Source organism: Mesitornis unicolor, unplaced genomic scaffold, assembly GCF_000695765.1.
Source record: "Mesitornis unicolor isolate BGI_N332 unplaced genomic scaffold, ASM69576v1 scaffold18635, whole genome shotgun sequence".
In the NCBI taxonomy this organism is placed as follows: Eukaryota; Metazoa; Chordata; class Aves; order Mesitornithiformes; family Mesitornithidae; genus Mesitornis; species Mesitornis unicolor.
The window spans coordinates 33,730-52,228 of record NW_010185029.1 but is presented as its reverse complement, the minus strand read 5'-3'; the positions used below and the strand labels follow the sequence as shown (position 1 = coordinate 52,228).

The following is an 18,499-nucleotide window of genomic DNA, read 5'->3' as shown; positions in this document are numbered from 1 at the left end:
ATGTGTGCCTGTTGTATTATAAAATAGAATTTAATGTCTTTTTTTGAACAGCATGCTGTAAGACCTGCTCATAACATGGAATTAGGTAGATCTGGCTAGGGAAAAATGCACTCCTCTGCTAAAAGGTCAAGTCAAAATTAGTCATGCAAGATGATCTTGTAGTATTTTAAATATAAATAAATATAGACCAGTTCTGTTACTAACTTGGCTCTGAAATGAAAGTTGTGGATTTAACTTTTACAGTACATGCAAGACGGTGAATACTGTTTAGAAACGGAGCCTTATTCTCATTTTTGAGGTTGTCATGTTTCAGGTACAAAATATTGAATAATCCCAAGAAGATTGGGTGGCTTTAACAGTACACGGCCAAAGACCCTTCTACTTACTAAAAATCCAAAAATAATTATACATGATTGAGGGGATACAACCTGAGGCTGGCATGTTATTAAATTTTGTACATTGCTTATATACATCTTATTACTGCATTTAATAATCAAGAAGATTGTTTTTCTGTCATCTGTCCCCTGTCTCCCCCTGCCGCCCTCTGCCCTTCATTCACTTGAAAAAGGAAGTTTCAGAGAAATGCAGACATTTGCTTTAGTAACTGAAAAAGCCAATTAAAATAACCATTTAAATGGACCATCTGTGCTTTAGAAGGCCTCTTAATTAAGGAGTGAAATTCTTATTTCACCCCTTATCAGTCTGATCACCAGTTGGAAGTCCTGTGTTTGAAGACTTTGCTTGGTTTAGGCTGGTTTCTGGTAGACGGGTATTCTTGTCACAAAATCTTTTCAAGCTTTGGCATGAGTTGACAGCCTTGCTGCAGAGAAATGAAAGACCAACAGGAACCCAGTGCCTGAACTCTGGTAGCTCCAGAATATTGATTTGTTTTCTTGAGAGGGGATTTAATCCTCTGCTGCCTCTGTCTCAAGAGTTAAGACAGAGGTCTCTGATGTGTTAATGCCTTTTGCATCTCCAATGCATGCTGTTTCAGGTGGTAAAGTTGATGAACAAAACCTATAAAAGCCAGAAATTGTATTTGTTGGATTGAAGTAACAGTATTTCGTGTCGTTAAATTAATTCTTTATGGTACATATTTGGTACATTGGCCTCAAGATGAAAATATTTTTTTCATGGACAGTGCAAGGCATTACTTGATTTTTGTGAGTATTTTTAACCCTCTGCATTTTTTTACAGGACTCCCAGGATATGACCACGAGCTTTTATACAACAAAGTGGTTTTTCCAGTGTTTCCTTGATCGTGTGAGTGTGTTTTCCATTTTCTGTTTCTGTTTTCAACTGTGACTTGGGACAGACAGTTTTCACAGTGTTGCCTGATTCTGTCGTTGCAGACTCCCTTTACATTAACCCTCAGGATATGGGATATCTACATACTTGAAGGAGAGCGGATTCTCACTGCTATGTCTTACACCATTCTGAAACTACACAGAAGTAAGATATGTCTCAAACATTTGGATGCTAAACAGAGCTTCAGCTGACTTTGTTCGTATTTCGTGTAGCTTGACCTTGTGTGAAAATCTTAGTTTCCTGTTTGCCTTACGCTGTTTTTCACAGGTATTTTTATTTCCTTATGCACAAGAAGATCAAAATCTTTGCTTTATTAATGTGTGTGATTGCCAAGGAAAAATATTTATTACAGTGAGAAAATGTTGTAGACATTGACATGAGGTGAGCTGTATCGCTCACCTGATGAAACGATGGAGAAAAAGTGTAGTTCCGTGCTTTGGAAATGGCTCATTAGCCCCTGGAGGATTTAAATTAATCAAAAAAGTACACAGAGAGTCCAGAGTACGCCACTAAATACCTTGAAACTCTATCAGCAAACAACTCAGCAATGAGGAATCATCAGTGTGTGTCTCTCTCTATACCATTGTTTGTGCAAGAATGTAATTAAAATTCAGAATTCCTGTAGTCTGCCCAGATCCCTTCTTCTATAGCTCTTACCTTTGGGTGAAGTAAAATTTGAGATTTTGAACAAAAGAATTGTCCAAAGCATCTATGCCTGGTTCCCCAGAGTGGTTTAACACCAGAAGTTCCAAAGGATCCAAAAAGCTTTTGAGGATGGATGGCTTCTAAATGTACTTGAGCGTTTCTCAGGATAATAATTATAGCTCAAGTTTGGTACGGTCTGACGCTGGGACTTGGGCTTTCTTAGTGAAGTCATTTAACTCTGTCAATGCAGAATTGATGTCTTAATTTGGTCGCTAGTTTAACCTCTTTGAACAGTGGTGATACTGCCTCACTGGGGTGTGTTCATTAGTTTGTTCATGAAAAATGAAGAAGGTTACTTTTCAAATTTTTGTACTTAAAAAAGCTAAACGTTTGGAGGCAAATTGTTAGGCTTGGCATCTTGGGTTATCTTCTTAATTGCAAACTTGAAAACTTTTTTATTCACTACTATTTTTTTCATGGGAAAACTTAAGAAAAAAGGCCAAGAGCAAGTACATAGCAACTTCTTCCATGATTAAAATACTCATTAAATAACCTTATGGCAACAGAGAAGGACTTGGCAGAAGACTAATTCTGATTTATTATTTTTTCCCAGTCTCTTGTCTACCCCAAAAAACACTGATGGTATAGCTATCCAGTCCAAGTGCCATTGTGGAATACATGCCAGGAGTATTTTTATTACAATGGCAAACATGTTTTTGATGGTTTTTGTATGAATTTGTACATTCTGAAGCTGCTGGTGGTGTATATATGCTTAAGGAAGCTGCGTAGGTATGCAGTTACAGCCATGCAAGCCAAATAGGTTTGTGTGGGGAAACCTAACCTTACTGCTGTGTAAAAAGGGAAAGAAAAATAATCTGATAACTGCAAAATGACTTTCAAAATATGACCTGAATTAACTGAAGTAACAAAAGGTACCTGAATTTTCAGAGAGCCTGAAGCAATGATTCTGAAGTGTGAACTGCCATCATCATTTCATTGGAAGTTAATTCAGTTGTGAATGAGGATGCCAGAAATGTCAATTTTTAAAATGTTTTACTGCTTTTCAAAGCTGTTAGTCAGACAGGTGATGTATGTTGTACAGCAGCGTTTTGTAAGTTGAGACTGTGGGCTGAAGAATAAAGACCTGAAGCTGTTGGACATAAGAAGGCTGGAGCAGGGTGACTTGTAATTATTTTTCTGAATATGCCCCTTCTTGGAAAACATTGCCCTAAGTGGAGAATGATAAGCAGAAAGGATTTCCATGCTGATTTGCAAGTGAAATTTTTAATGCATTTTAAAGATTTCTAGTGCAAAATTTTGTTACCTGCTTAATTTAGAAGGGATTTTCATTCTGCTTTGAAAACAGAAGTATCTAATGTCTTAAGTACATTTGCCAAGTTTCATGTTCATAATCAAGATATTTTTATGTATAATATTTCCTTTTTGTATAGAGCATCTGATGAAATTACAAATGGAAGAGCTTGTAGAATTTCTGCAGGAGTCTTTAGCCAAGGATTTCTTCTATGAAGATGACTTTGTAATAGAGCAGCTCCAAAATTCTATCTCAGAATTGAAACGAGCAAAGCTGGATTTACCAGTACCTGGTAAGAAACTCACATACATGCAGGTTTAGATATTTGGAGCTATTCACACATTATCCATTTTTAAAGTGTTAATTCATGCTGTTAAAAATTTACGCAAAGCTTTGTCTTCATCACTGTATAGCTGGCTTTTTTCCCCCAAAAAATACTTTACAGTTTAAAATCATCACCCTTCATTTCATGAGTTTTCTCTTTCTGTGTGTGTATTTTGCTTGCAACCAGTAAGTTAATAGCAAAGCACTTTAAAACATCTCGTGTTCTGATCCTTTTTATTAACTTCAATTTGTAAAGTCTTTAAGACTGAAGATTAAATATCAAGTTTTCAAATTATTTGAAGCAATGACATTGACAGAGAATCTGGACTGTTTAGCTGCTTCATTAGCTGTGGAAAAAACTTCAGGTCAAATAGTTTCTTCTGTTAGTCAAATCCAGATTTTTGGAAGGTGATCGACCTTTGAGCATTTAACTGAATTATTTTCTTCATTTCTTCTCAGCCTTTGTGTTGTGCTTTTCAGTTGCAGAGTGGAGATATTTCTTTCTTGGGGCACTGTTTATGAAATGTGTGTAGGATCTCCTCTTCCTCTATTAAAACTGTAGTATCTTTTCTGTCCTTACCTCCACGATCTTTAATTAGCATTTTTCTTGTGACTCTTGTGAGTCCTTTTTCTTTATCCTTGCTAATTGTAAAATAATATGTGAGAAAGAATGTAAGTTTTTAAAAAATTTTAAATTTGGCAGAAATTACTATAAAATAACTTTGAGTTGCTCTGGTTAGCTTTCAGAAGTTAAGAAGTATCAGAATAATGGTTGCCTGTGTAGCGTTGTGGTAATTCGTTCCTGAAGTGCTTTCATTAATGAACTTTATTTTACTGTTTCTCTAGACCTTCTTTATTGCTTGCAATATTGGGCTGTTTCAAGACTACTCATCACAAATAGATCACTGTTTAGTCCGGTTCTTTAGCAGATCTATCCCTCTGGAGCACAAACACTTCCTGTGCATTTGCTTCACATCATCTTGGCTTCTTATAGATCACAGAATGGTTTGGGTTGGAAGGGACTTTAAAGCTCATCCAGTCCAACCCCTGCCATGGGCAGGGACACCTCCCACCAGCCCAGGCTGCTCAAAGCCCCGTCCAACCTGGCCTTGAACACTGCCAGGGAGGGGACATCCACAGCTTCCCTGGACAACCTGGGCCAGTGCCTCACCACCCTCACAGTAAAGAATTTCTTCCTAATAGCCAGTCTAAATCTCTCCTCTTCCAGTTTAAAACCATTCGCCCTCATTCTGTCGCTACCTGCGCTTGTAAAACGTCCCCAGCTTTCCTGTAGGACCCCTTCAGGAACTGGAAGGCTGCTTTAATGTGTTCCCGGAGCCTTCTCATCTCCAGGCTGAACAGCCCCAACTCTCTCAGTTGTTCCTCATAGGGGTGGTGCTGCAGCCCCTGATCAGCTTTGTGGCCCAGAGTTTCCCATTTATCTGCCTGTGACACCCCTCCAGCCTGCTTTCTCCCACCCACAATAGGTCAAGTTCCTGCTCTTTTCTTTTCCTCTTCTCAATCTGCTTCATCCTTCTCATCTACAGACTCTTCTGTGAGCCTGCAGTCCTTCTCCATGTTACTGCGTGCAAGTGCTGCTTCCCCTTTCTAATCACAGCCTTCTCATCCTGCCTTCTCTCCATCCTTTTCTCACAATTGAGGTTTCAGTCTTGACTTACCCTGATGTATCTTCCATCCTAGAAAAGCTTGTGTGTAACCTATGTTAAGAGTTTTTGCAGAAAATAGAGAATTTATGTGATTTTTAGTTTTTTAATGGAGGGAAAAAGTAATGAATGCAGAAAGTCTGTTCCTTATTTATGCTTTAAGGCTTTTCTTTTGGGAGAATGTAAAATGCTTTCAAGTGAAATTTTGTTTGAGGATACTCTGGATCTTAACAGAAAATGAAAGGAGGCTGGAGGTGACGTAAGAGCCTCCCACTTTGCAATGCAGTAACAGAGTGAGACAGAAGGAGGGTTTTTGTGGAGACCAACAGCAAAGCGCAGTGAATGGCTCTTCTTGCTCAGACAGTGGGGCAGTGCAGTGCAAGCTGTTTGGTTTCATAATCTGTACATTTAATTGTAGCTTCTGACATGACTAGCCGACAGGGCAGTGATTGTTTTGGTTCTCTTTTGGATAGTTAAAGCAATTTCAGTGACAATAAAATGCCTTTTCTCCCCGCCCCCAGTATCAATGAGTGAGGTTTAATATTAAAATGGGAAAAGCAGAGCCAAAGTGTCGTTTGATGCTGGATGAGGAATTGAGCTTTTTTTTTCTTTTAAATTTCAAAGTAGCCTGGGAAGGCCTCTCTGTGTGGTATAGTTTTGCCAGGGGTAAACAGGAACTTTACTTCACCTTTCACAAAATAAATATAAAATGTCTTCATCCTAATCCTTGGAAATGTACCTGATTTGTCCACTGTTATCTGTAGTTGGGTGAGGCTGCCTCATTTGTTCTTCATATGAATTTCACAAGCCTTTGATTTTTTTTCTTCTTTTCCCACTCTGATGTTCATTTTGATTTTACTAATCACTGTCTTTCGGCAGTAATATTTTTGTGCAGGTTCTCAGCATTCTCTAGACGTTCAGCTTTGCTCACGTTTCTGTCTGACTCTACTGCTGTCAGTCTCTTTTTACTATTTTTCTTTCACTTTTGTATTAAACTTATGAAACCATTGTATACCATGCAGTAATACAGAAGATTACCAGGCTGTTCATTTAAGTATCCGCTGTAGCTTGAGAAAATAATGTTTATTTTAGCTTTCTGAAGTCAGAGGACTACTTCCTATCCTGTACTTCTTAATTTTTTTTATTTTATTGAGCAACAATTACACCTTTAAGAACTAAAATAAAAATGCATGTTAGGAAAAAAGGGAAAACAGTCTGTCTTACAGTAGTGTTGGTATCAGTCATCCAGGAATAGCAGAGAGTTAATGAAGCTCAGTGGAATTTTCCATCTGACATCCTTTGTTAGGCTGTATAGATTTTTCCTGCCCTGGTAGGGTAAGCTGCGGTAGGATATTAAAAGATGTAATAACTTTTGCATTACTTTTAAAGTGGATGTCTGCTTATGTCTGATGTAGCTTTCTGTCTTGCTTCTTCCATGGCTTCTCCCACTGCATCAAGGAGCTCCTTTTTTCCCTTCAGAGCAGAGAGGAGGGGACAGGACTTTGTTCAATGCTTTCTCACTGATAAAATCCTTAAGATACTCAGCCAGAACATGGATGTTAAGGGGCACCGCTGATCTGACTGTGCTGATTTTGGATGTCAGTGAAATGCTTTGGCCAATATTAGAGCTGTTGTGCATAAAGCAGCATGTGGGTTTTCAATCCTCTTTGTGGTAATTCCCAGTCTGGCCAGTATAGGGTAGCCTGTACTTGGCAACCACAGCCTTCAGATCATGGCTCGCAACTTAAGCGCTGTTCTGCAAACCCAAGGTAGGTTTCCGTGTTCCAGTGCCTCTGTGGAGACAGTGAACCATGTGGATAAGCGTGGATTTTCGTTATCAAGCCCTGAGAGGCAGACTGTGACAGTTATACAGTAGAAACTCTCTTTTAAAGTACTTCTCTGACATATCCTTTGTTAAATGTAATAGAAAAGGCAATTGATATTTTTGTGGGTTGCCTGAAATATTAGGAAGGTTGTGCACACCACGGCAGGTAATTCAACTGCACACTCGTGTACAAGTCCTTTTCACATCTTCTCAAGGAGGCAGATCTGATGCAGAGCACACAATGTCTTCCTTAATTCAAGGATGATGTCTAGAAGAATTTTCTTGGTATACATCACTGATTTCCAAAATTCCTTGATACAGGTTCTTTCCTTGGCTGTTACTTAAAACAGCAGCAAAATTCTTCAAATGCTCACAAGATATGGACAGAATTTCCGGCTTTGGTATAAGTTATTCCTGTAGGACTCCATAAATAATGCAGTGCTTTATAAACAATAGTTATATATGAATACTGAAAACAGCTTATTAGTCTGGTGCTTCATAAACAAGACAGGCCCACCTGCAAGGCTGAAGGCTCTCGGGTCTGTTCTTGAGACAATTTCTTACCTGCATTTTGCTGTAAGGTGTCTTGAAAAGGGAGGGGAAGGGGGATCCTAGGCTGGATTTTTTTCTTTTTAATGACTCAAAGTTTAATAGCCCTTACAGCAACTGAGAAGGCTTTAAATCAGAGATAAAGGTCTGGTACTTTAATTTTAAAGCAGTATTGGCAAATTTGGAATCTGCCCTTGTCCTTGTGATCATTTGAGCTATATTTGTGCATGATAACACAAGCTTTAAACTCCAACTGATTTCTTCTAGTTCTCCCAACCTTTCCTGTATTCAGGGAAAACTAGCAAAGTTTGAATCTTGCATTTGCCATAAACTTTTAAATGTTTATCTGGTATTTATATTCAAAGGTATACTTCATTAAATTCATTATCACTGTCTTGTACTCAGATATCTGTCTATTTTGAATACTCATCAGTGACAGTGCAGAAGTATATGCTAAGTTGATAATCTATTAAATAATGTCTATTCTCTGCTGTTAATTTGCCTTCTGACAGCCAAAGCAATAGGAATTTGTAGGTCAGCTTGACTTACCTCTTTCTGATGGTCTCTCTCTTTTGGTTGTGTTTTGTTTCAGAGGAATTTTGGATTTTTCACTTGTACTTGAAGAACACACAAGTAGCTATTTCATGCAATGCACTTTGGATTTTAATCAACTAAACTAGTTTTTCTGCCTTGTGTCTTGTGTGATGCAACTACTTACAGTATTATGAAGGAAAGTAATACATGGAATTATACTAATGTAGTTAGTATACAATTTTCAGCAGTTTTAGACATTGGCTTTGCATCACTTGAAAATCTTTAGTGTTTAAAATTTGCGTGCTTTTTAAAAAAAATTATCCAGATGAGTATGTTGGTCATTGTTCATATTCCTATTTTGAACTGATTTTTCAAGCAAGTAGATTTTCTGGAAGAAATGTGGAATTAGGGATGTAAAGCAGCGTGATTAATTTTAGAAACTGTTTTTGCAAGGCACCTTGCAGACACGTAGCTGGCCTCCTCTGTCTTCCGGTTGATGACCGGATTTGTAAACATTTCTATTGTTTACCTAAATGTAGATGTTTACGAAGTAGATTTTTCCTTCCTGTCAGTGCTACAAAAGTGCCATAGCAGCAGGAAGGCAAACAGTGTGGTTTGTTCTACAATCAAGTTGCCAGGCTGGATTTTATTTTGGTAACTCCTTTGCTGATGATGGCATATAAAGGAGGAGACGCAGAGGTTGATTTTCAGACAGCAGCTGGAGCTTCTAGTGCAGGCACTTAAATTTCTTTAAAATTCTCTTTGACTTGTAAACCAAAGAAGTAAGATGAGATGTCACTGATGGAAAATAAACACAAAATATCAAGATGTCATTTTAAGAGTTGTTTTTATGACCATTACCATCCTTGAAAACTGTGTTAGAACAGTCAAAGTGCATGTATTCTGGTGCTGAAATTAAGGACTAGACTGTTATTCACCGGAGAGAGCACTTAAAGCACTTTACTCCAATTATATGTCTGCTATTCAGCGCATGAGGCTGTTAGTGCCTCCTGAAGCAATTATCTGAGAAAGTCTTGCAGTGGAGACCGACTTCCACTGGGTGGTGACCAAGACTTGTGAGAGCAGGAAGAAGTCAGGAGGCTAAAACTTTCTTTCATATGACTTGAATTTCTTAGCTTTTAGGGAACGCTCAGATTTGCTCGTGTTTGCTTTGCTGCTTTTCATGTCAGGTAATATGTTTACCAGCAGCAAACAAGCACCTGATTGTTCTCATTTTGCTTCAATTGTCTCCCTCTACTTCCATTTCTGTCCTTTCTCACCCATTTTTTCACCCTATTTTCTTTGTTGTTTGCCTATTTGGTGCTATACTGCATACAAACCAACTAAATCACTACCTTTCTTATAAAGGAAAAATAGAAAATCTTCTAGCCCCAGCTCTGTAAATTCTGTTATAAGCTGTTATGTTTGTGTTTGAGAAAAAGCCAGTCAAGGAACCTGCTCTACTGAAGGACGAGGGGGAGAGAGGGATGAGAATTACCCAGTCCTGCATCTCATGCAAATACTGGCAGCCTTGGAAAAAAAAATCTGATTGCCATACTTGCTTGAGAAGACAAAGGTACCTTTGGTGGTGGTAGTGGTCACTGCCAAAATAATCTCAGCTGGACCAGACAGCTTTGTCTTAACTTCTGGTTTTAAAATGCTTTTAAACCTTGAATCTGAACAGCATAAATTGCATTGAGAAGCATTTGCCCCAGAAATCCTTCTTGTAGAATTCAAACATTTCTCTGTTCCTCAGGCAGACAGGTATGTCCAGAAAGGGATTTAATTCGGCCTTTGGATCAGCAGCACAAACAGATTTGCAATGGAATGTCCTTGAAAACACCCAAATAAAATTTCTGCATAGACTCACAGAATGGTTTGGGTTGGAAGGGACTTTAAAGCTCATCCAGTCCAACCCCTGCCATGGGCAGTCTGAGGAGTTTGAACAGTGAGTTCAGCTGAAGTAGTAAAGGTTGAGAGCAGAGTGTGAGGCTTTAGGCAGATTGGGAGTGGAAGATTGAGAGATAAGATACGTGGCTTGTAAGTATTGGTGCTTTTTGCATGCCTCACTGGTGAGCTGTTTGCGCCTCTCAAGGCAGAGATGTTTGCTGTGACTTGGTTTCTTTTGTTTGCTTTTGTGTTGTGGTTTCTTTTCCTCAGCTTTTTGCTTTTATTACCTTTTCTCTTTTTCTTGTACCAGTGTGCAGCATCATGGTTTTCTTGCTATTCTTGCTGATACTCTGGCATTCAGGAACATAGTTTGCATGCTATTTTGTGCATTTGAGGAGTGTCTCATTTTATTAATGTGCATGGTGATTTGGTTATCCTCTACTTGTTAAATTTTGTGGAGTGTTTTTTGAACTTCAGGAGTTTTTCATTGTTTTTAAAGTACTTGGAAGTGACAACTCTGTGCGTGTGTGTGTATATGTACGTATGTATTATCTGCATACTTAATTTAAAATTAAATAGCTGTTTTCCAGTTTAAAACCAACTGGTTTTCCTTTAGAAGGTGACTGGTTTGCAGGATGTCTTTGTGCTGCAGCATCATGGATCCCGATACAACTCCTTTCCTTCCAGTGCTGCTTATGGCAGGAGGTGATGAGAGCTCAGGCATTTTCGAACCAGAACAAGGCCTGTGCTTGGTAGCTTTGATTACAGAATTGAGTCCCTCTGGCAAAATGGCCTTTCTTAAAGTTTTGCATGCAGATGTGGCTGGTTAAGGAAGCTGTGCCAGTTGTTTCTGTCAGAAGTCAAGTTAAACCAAGTGCTGTGGCAGCCCTGTGGCTAGGATTTAAAGCTGTATTTCTTCTTTTCCCCACTGACCCTCCTTCCACACATACTCATTTTTCCATACTTTTGTTTTCCCTGAAAGCACAGAGCTCCAGCATCACCAACCTATAAACATGGTATTGTGCTGTTAGAAAGCAGAGGTTTTCTCTAAATGAACTGTTGTCTTGGAACACTTGTTACTCAGTTCATGAATTAATGTTGAATTTTAACAGCTTCACAGCAGACTTGGTAAGACCTCTCTGATACTCATTTTACAGCTGTAATTCATGTTCTAGCATACCTCATCCAGACAATGCAGCCCACACATTCCTAGTTGTAGTGAGTTCTTTTACCCTGAAATGTGAAGGAAAGATGACAGAAAGTAATCTTCAAAGCAGCCGAGGTAGAATTAAAAAAAATGTCTGCAGTGTTCTTACTTGGGTTTTATTAGAGCTTATTGGTAATTAAGAAACCTTAAGTGTGTGAAACTGAAAAACCAGAAAACTAACACAAACCCCACCTTTATTGTACAACCAAGTACGTTTCAAAGGAGCTCGTATTACTCTGTATGTGTTTCTTAGAGTAAAAGCTGGAAGAAAGGAAACCGGTTCATGCTTTTAATATCTTTGTACAACGGAGGAAGCATTGCAGCTAAGAGAGGAACTTGTCTTCAGGTTTTTTTATATGGCTGGATTAGCTGAATTTCAAGCATGGAAAGTTAGTAATTTTTCTAAAACATTTATTGCATACAAGAACACAAATTAAATAATTTACGGATGCTGAGGAGCCATTTTGTTGTGCTATCCCGTCACTACTATGTGTCATCTGAAGGTCACAGTTGGATTAGAAGCATATAAAGACTAGTTCTCTATGATTTAAATTACAAGCTTTTGGTACGTACTTTTGAGTATTGTTTCTTAAATGAGACTTCATGCTATTTTAACATTCAAAATTGTCAACATTTCAAAATTATTATGGGCAAAATTCACTTTTATTTAGAAGATAAGATCCTCAGCTTTGCCTGATGCTGTGTTAGAGGATGCAGGTGGAATTAAATGGTACAAATGCCTTTTGCCAAACTGAAGCAAGTTCAGAAAGTGAACTCCTGTTCATAAAGAACAGTTCTGGAGCAGCTGATGCAGCAGACAGTATATTGCCGTTAAATCCATGTGCAGCATCCATGCGACTCATTCCTCTGTTCCCTTGTCCGTTCTTCCAGTGTGCGCTGCTGGGGAACGCAAGTTCACAAATCCCTGCCTGAGATTTGAGCCCGATTTGTGAATAGCGGGGCCCTGTAGCAAGAGAGCGCTGTATGGTCTTGCAACCAACCATTTGTGTAGGTATTCTCCATCCCAGAGTATAGCGTGCCAGGTGTGAAATCCTGTAGAATGGTTTAATGTGTGGAATCCTCCATGTGGGGATAAGTAGTTGGGGAGAGGCATCAGCACGAGTAACTTCCTTGGTTAAGGTGTAGCAAGGTGGGCGATGAGTACCTTTAGTGTGAAAGCGAGGGTCATAACCAGGGGAAGAGTGGAGGGGTTTTCTGCAGAAACCCTGAGTGGGCTGTGTTTAATATATGTAAATTGAGGTTTCTGAAGACAGCTATTTCTAAAGGAAAGGATTGGTTTCATATGAGCTTTGACCTCATACAAATACTTTAAAAATCAAGAAAAGGCTAGTTTAATTGTTTAACAAAACCAGACTGTTTCTAAGTACTTTTTATTTAGTTATCTTGTCGTGACACATGGTGTCATCGTACTCTTCTCTGCTCTCCTCCTGCTGTGTCCTTGCTGGCACAAACTGTAAGTTTTTGTTTAGTTTATATAGCAGCTGAACCATGATGGTGGTTTGTGATGCTGTTATAATGAATAATACTGACCTTGGCTGCTGGCTCTCCTCACTGTATCTCTATCATGAACCAGTCATCAAATATTGAACTCATGCTATTGACTGTAGAAATGAACATAGCTCACTTCTGACCACGGCACTCGTGTCAGGGATAGAGACATCTGTGTGTGCTCGCTCCTGTGAACCCATATAGACACATAGAAGGGATTTTCAGTACAAATAGCTAGAAAGAGTGAGGTGCTAGCTCTATGACCTTTGATGATGGAGAAAGATTCTGCAGTTCTTGTCTTAGGAAGATGCGGGAATTAAACAAAATTATTTTATTGACAGGAAACTTATAGAATTTATTTTGCATAACATTTAAGCAAGGGTAGCCATTTCTTCTTTTCTCCTTACAACAGAGCTTTTGCCTAATACATAGACACCGAGTAGGATTTGTTTGGTTATGCTGACTTTAAAAATGTGTTTATTTTTTGAGAAGTACTAAGCATCAAATAAATTAAATTTAGATTAATAAATTTAATGAGAAGTATGTGACCTTTTCTGCTTATAATGGCAAAGTAATATATTCCATAATTAAATAAGTTCTATGGAATTGAATATGATAAAAGACTTTGGCAGAGGATATGAAGGGTGTTGACTGCGAAGGAGAGAGACTGCAGTGGAAAATTTGATGTAGACCGTTCTGTGAGCAGCATCGAGCAATGAAACACTTCTTTATTCTTTCTGTAGTGGCTATGTGGATCATTCTGGATCCCCACATAACTGGTGCTTACCACTGTCTGCTGTGATATGTTGAGCTCCAGTCTGGGAGAATTTTCCATTCATATCCTATTTCTGTAAATGGTGTCCTTGTTTTCGTCAAAACTCGTCCGTTGAACGCTCAATTGAAATCATGATGTAGCCAGTATCGGTATTTGCTACTTAGTTGTTCTATAACTGATAGAAAAATGAACTGAAAAAGTTATGGTTCTGCATAGAGTCTTTTAGTCATACCCAGGGTGAAATTTCTGGGCAGCGATTGAGGTCCAACAAGGACTTGGCTGTGCAGATGTTAATTAGGAGTTCCACTCAAAAAAAGGAGCAAGAGCAAGTTCAAAGATGTCAAGTAGGAAGCTTATGCATGTGTGTGAGGAGCTGATAGTATAGCTTACCAGAGGTGAACATTGAGATGAGTGAGTGGAAGACAATAGACTGGGAGAGGGATAGAGGGAAAGATTTTTAAAGTGGAGAAAGTAGTTTACTTCATGTGACAGGGGCAGTGTGAGGAGGGTTACACACAGAGTAGGTACTGTAACCAAAAGGTCTTCTAGGAAAATGATTTTTTGCAGCTGTGTCATGAATGCACAAAAGCTTGGCAAGATTGCATCAGCTGTAGAAAGGAGGACTAGAGTAACTGGTTGAGATGAGAGCATAAACAAGACCTTTGTTGGATATCAGTATACAGAAAAATCTTTGAGGTGTTTAGCAGAACAGGGGTGCAGCGAGAGGCCCAGGTATTAGAGTTCATCGCTATTTTTGCTTGCATGACCAACAGATCAAAGAAGACTTGTGTACAAAGGTGAATTTATGTTCTTACTGTTCTTGTTTCAGGTAAAGAAGATGAATTTCCAAAGAAGCCATTAGGACAGATTCCATCAGGACCTCAGCCTGCTGTGCTTAACTCCACTCCAATGCTTAATGGACAGAACAGCACTGGTACGCAAGCAGCAAGAAGGACAGAGAGGAGACCATCCCCAGAAGAAGAACCAGAAAGTTCACCAAATAACCGAAAAAGAATTAATTCACTGGAAAAGAAACCTTCCTTAAAACAACAGAAGGCTCAACCAATAGAGACACAAAGTAGTATGCCTAAGAATGAGGTAGATACCAGGAGAAAGCCTCAGCCAGCAGAGCAAGACAACTCAAGACAGTATAATAATGCAGCTGCTAATCAGAATTCTAATGCTACTTCAAATACAAGAAGGGAATTTGTACCTAAATGGAATAAACCATCTGATACCAAAATAATTGAAAAGACAATGAAACTTACTGCAGAGGTGAAAGGAAGGCAAATGAACCATTCGGTTTCAGGCCCACCACCAAGTCCTGGAGAAACACAACCTTTGAATGTGAAGCAAAAGATGAGGGTTTTGGATGCTGATGAAGGTAAGCGAGGGTCTAACGCATCTCAGTATGACAACGTTCCAGAAGTTGAGAATGAGAATGAGAATCTTGTTGAAGAGATGCTTGAGAGAGCTCGTCCACAGAGCCCTAGGCATGTAGTGTATTCCAACAGTCCAAGAAAGCAAACTGAAAAAATACCGCCTCCATTAAAAATGCCCAATAATTACACCTTCACTTCACAACCCAGATCTCCAAAATACTCATCGCAATCTGATGGACCACCCCATGGACTGAATGTAAAACAGCCACTGCCATGTTACAGTAATCCACCTACTTACCATGGAAATTCTCCAAAGCACGTTTCCAGTATAGGCAATACAAGCTCTGCACCTCTACATTACCACGGGAACCGAACCAGCCCTTCTGGCAGGCCGTATGGTTCTTTTATTCCAGTAGATTATTCTCCAGATAAACTACAAATGAACTCCTATCCTGCCAGTCGCCAGAATCCTCTTTCACCAACCGCTGGTCAGGTAGAAGTAGCCCCTGTCAATGCTTATACCAGCAACTCGAGGTGCCCCACAGGTGTCAAATTCATCATCCCTCCAGTGGATTATTTACCAGAAGATAGAATGTGGCCAGATGCAGCGTATATTTACAGACATGAACCCTACAGGCAGCCCTGGAGCCCAGACATCAACAAAGGGCACTTGGATAATTTCCAGAAGTATCAGCATTTTCAGTCAGCACCTTTTCAAGACCATAGTCTTCCTGCTGTTTCTGTGGATAGTCCCATAAGATACAGGACTTCACCAACCTTTGAAGAGCATGGTTCACCACACTACCAGTACTCAAGCCCATCAGCTCAAGCCCAACATTATCGAAATAGAAATGATGGATTGTCTGTGCATGAATCTGTGCTTCTCTGAAAGTGTCTATACTCAGTAAAGTGGCAAGAACCAAAACCAGTTAGACATGACTGTGTCAGTAGTAGTCCACCTCAGTTCTCCTATGAAAACAGACAAAACAACAACATTCAGAACCAACAACACTATTTCGAAGATGTTTCAGACTTTCATTGAGGGCTAGTTGAGTTCTTAGGCTTGCATTGAAGCTCTTGAAGTGATTTGATGCACATAGACATAGCAATAAGATCATATACACAGCGTGGGTAATACTGTCATCGTTCTTACATTTAAATAACTGGGGTTACGATCTTTCTGCCTAAAACCTGTAACACACTGACAAGTTTTATTTTGACTGACATTGTTAATGCACTGTATAGATGTGTGTATGCGCGTATGAGTGTGCACTTGTAATACAGAAACGCATATGGAAAAGAGCTAAAGAGTTTAAATGTAAATGCATTTAACTTTGGGCAAAGCTTGTGAAGTACTTTTATTTCATATTAATTTTTCTTTGTAATTTATTTGAGAAGCCATTCATTTTGAGTGGGAATTTCTGTCATTTTTATACAGCTGCCTCAGCATCCCAGTATTTGTTCTGGGCAGGAGAGATGCTTTGGGATTATTAATTTAATCTTATGTGGGAGTTAATTTTCTCTCCTTTGACTACTGTTTGTCATTTTCCTCAGCGAGAAGGAGCAGGCAGGCAAAAGCAGAAAGCCAAAAATGTCTCTCTAATCTGGCTAAGAAATGGTGCTTAAAATTCAGGGCAGTGTTTAGGTTTTTTTAGATGCATCGAAAGTGGAGAATTTTTACCTTCTCACCCAAATCTACTTTCTGAATGTTGTCCTATATGCAAAACATTGGAGCCCAGTGAGAGCAATGCCAGATACAGAAATGGTGCTGCACCCTTCACTTTTTGCCACACTGTGCTGTCGAATGGAACAAATTGGTTACAGGGCCAAATCTCACCAGCATCAGAGAAACGACCGTTTGGTCGAGGGTTGCCACTCCCTGAGCTGTGTGAGTATGCAGTGTCCCTTCTCTTAAGCTTTGTCATGTCAATTCCATTTTGGTTTGCCCTTTTTCACCCCAAATTGCCGGGAGGTTCATGTCTGTGGTTGGGCATGTCGGGCTGCTGAGAGACTGTGTGGTGTTTTACACTAAAATGATCCTGACTCCTAATAGGAAGCTTAGACTCCTGGTAATGTAAGTATGTTTTAATTAGTGTTTGCAGCCTTTTCTATTTAGTGTTTTCCTTTCCTTGACTGTGAACTGGGGGTGGAAAAGAAATGCAGGTTAAGTGGCACGGGCAGGATGCAGTCCTGCGAGCTGCTGGGTGCCGTAGTAAGTGCTGAGTGCGTTGACCTCTCATTGAAACCAATGGGGGCTGAGGCGGAGCAGGATCTCACCAGAAGAGGTCCTTGGAGTGCTAAACAGATTTTCTAACGCTTAAGTACCAGGTATTGGTATCAACACCAGTTCTGGAAGATTGTCCTCTTATCTGTTGTTTTGTAGGATTTGTTAACTGAAACCATAGAAATGGATTCTTTCTTTCCTTTAAAGAATGAGCTTTAGTGCCTATAATTGCTGCAGGTTGGCTCTGTAAGTTTTAAGGTACAGAAGTAAAAATGACTTTTACAAATGGAAGTAACATTTACTTAGTATATTTCAGAAACTTTTTTGTGTATATAATGTGTCTGATGTAATTTTTAATAAACTGGGCAATTTGATATTTTCAAAATGGCAAACTGCAGCAAAGTAACAGTAGCGAAGCACTACACTGAAACTCTGAAATGGTGAAGAGAAATACGACTTGGGCTTACCTTAGTTCTGATTGCTTACAGCAGCTTAGAAATGTATGTATATAATATTGTGGCTACGTGTAATAATTCTGTTTAACGATGGTTCTGTGATTCATAACAAAGCTGTACAATTTATTTGTGCAAGCAACACGAGGCCCCAAAACATGTATCAGCATTAGTAAATACTGTAGATTTTTATATATAAAATATATACACACTATTTTCTTATGTCATCTGCAACAGTTTTATAACTGTGTATCCTATTTTGATGTGACTGTATTTTTAACATGTTCAAATAATAATAATTACGCTTATGTTGTTTTGTCTTTATTCTTATTTATTTGATTAGCTCAGATTTTGGACTTCTTGGCGGAAATTTCTTTTTGTAAATGAATCGTGTATATGTATGTATGTCCTGTTTAATTTGTATGTGTTTATTTTTGGACTAAGCAATATGGATACAATCTATATAGCACTTTGGCATTATTACAGAAACAGCGAGCTTATCGATTATAATTTACTACACTGCTAAACCGTAACTTATCATTTGCAAAAGCCAGGAGTATAAACTGTAATAATCACTTTCTGGTTTTGTTCTAATACTCTCACCCAATACCAGCTCAAAAAGAGGAGAATTACTGGCATGGAAAGAGTTGCAGAGTTGCATTGATCAAAGTGCAAAATGAGAGTCTGACTGCGGCTGCTGTGTGTCTGTCACACGTTTAGAGGATGGTGTAGTCTTTTAAGAAAAGCCTTGAGTCATCTGTTTGTAGTGCAAATACACTTTTATCTTCATTTAACTGGACAAACCAAACTAAAGCTACTGCCAGACTCAAATCCGTCATTCATCCCAGCAACAAAAAACCCCTCGATGCAGAGTGAAGTGAGACACAGCTGTGCCCGTA

The 18,499-nt window shown here is 39.0% G+C and overlaps 1 protein-coding gene across 1 annotated transcript in view; it reads left to right on the top strand.

The window, feature by feature from the left end:
- The window catches only part of USP6NL (USP6 N-terminal like), a gene marked incomplete at its 5' end in the record, with an annotated part of 36,917 nt that extends 21,022 nt beyond the window's left edge, over nt 1–15,895 (top strand). Inside the window, 4 exons of the mRNA XM_010184699.1 lie at nt 1,198–1,263; nt 1,353–1,452; nt 3,405–3,557; nt 14,372–15,895. Of these exons, the coding sequence (XP_010183001.1) occupies nt 1,198–1,263; nt 1,353–1,452; nt 3,405–3,557; nt 14,372–15,813 (1,761 nt within the window). The remainder of the gene's footprint in view (nt 1–1,197; nt 1,264–1,352; nt 1,453–3,404; nt 3,558–14,371) is intronic.
- Between the last annotated feature and the right edge of the window lie 2,604 nt (nt 15,896–18,499).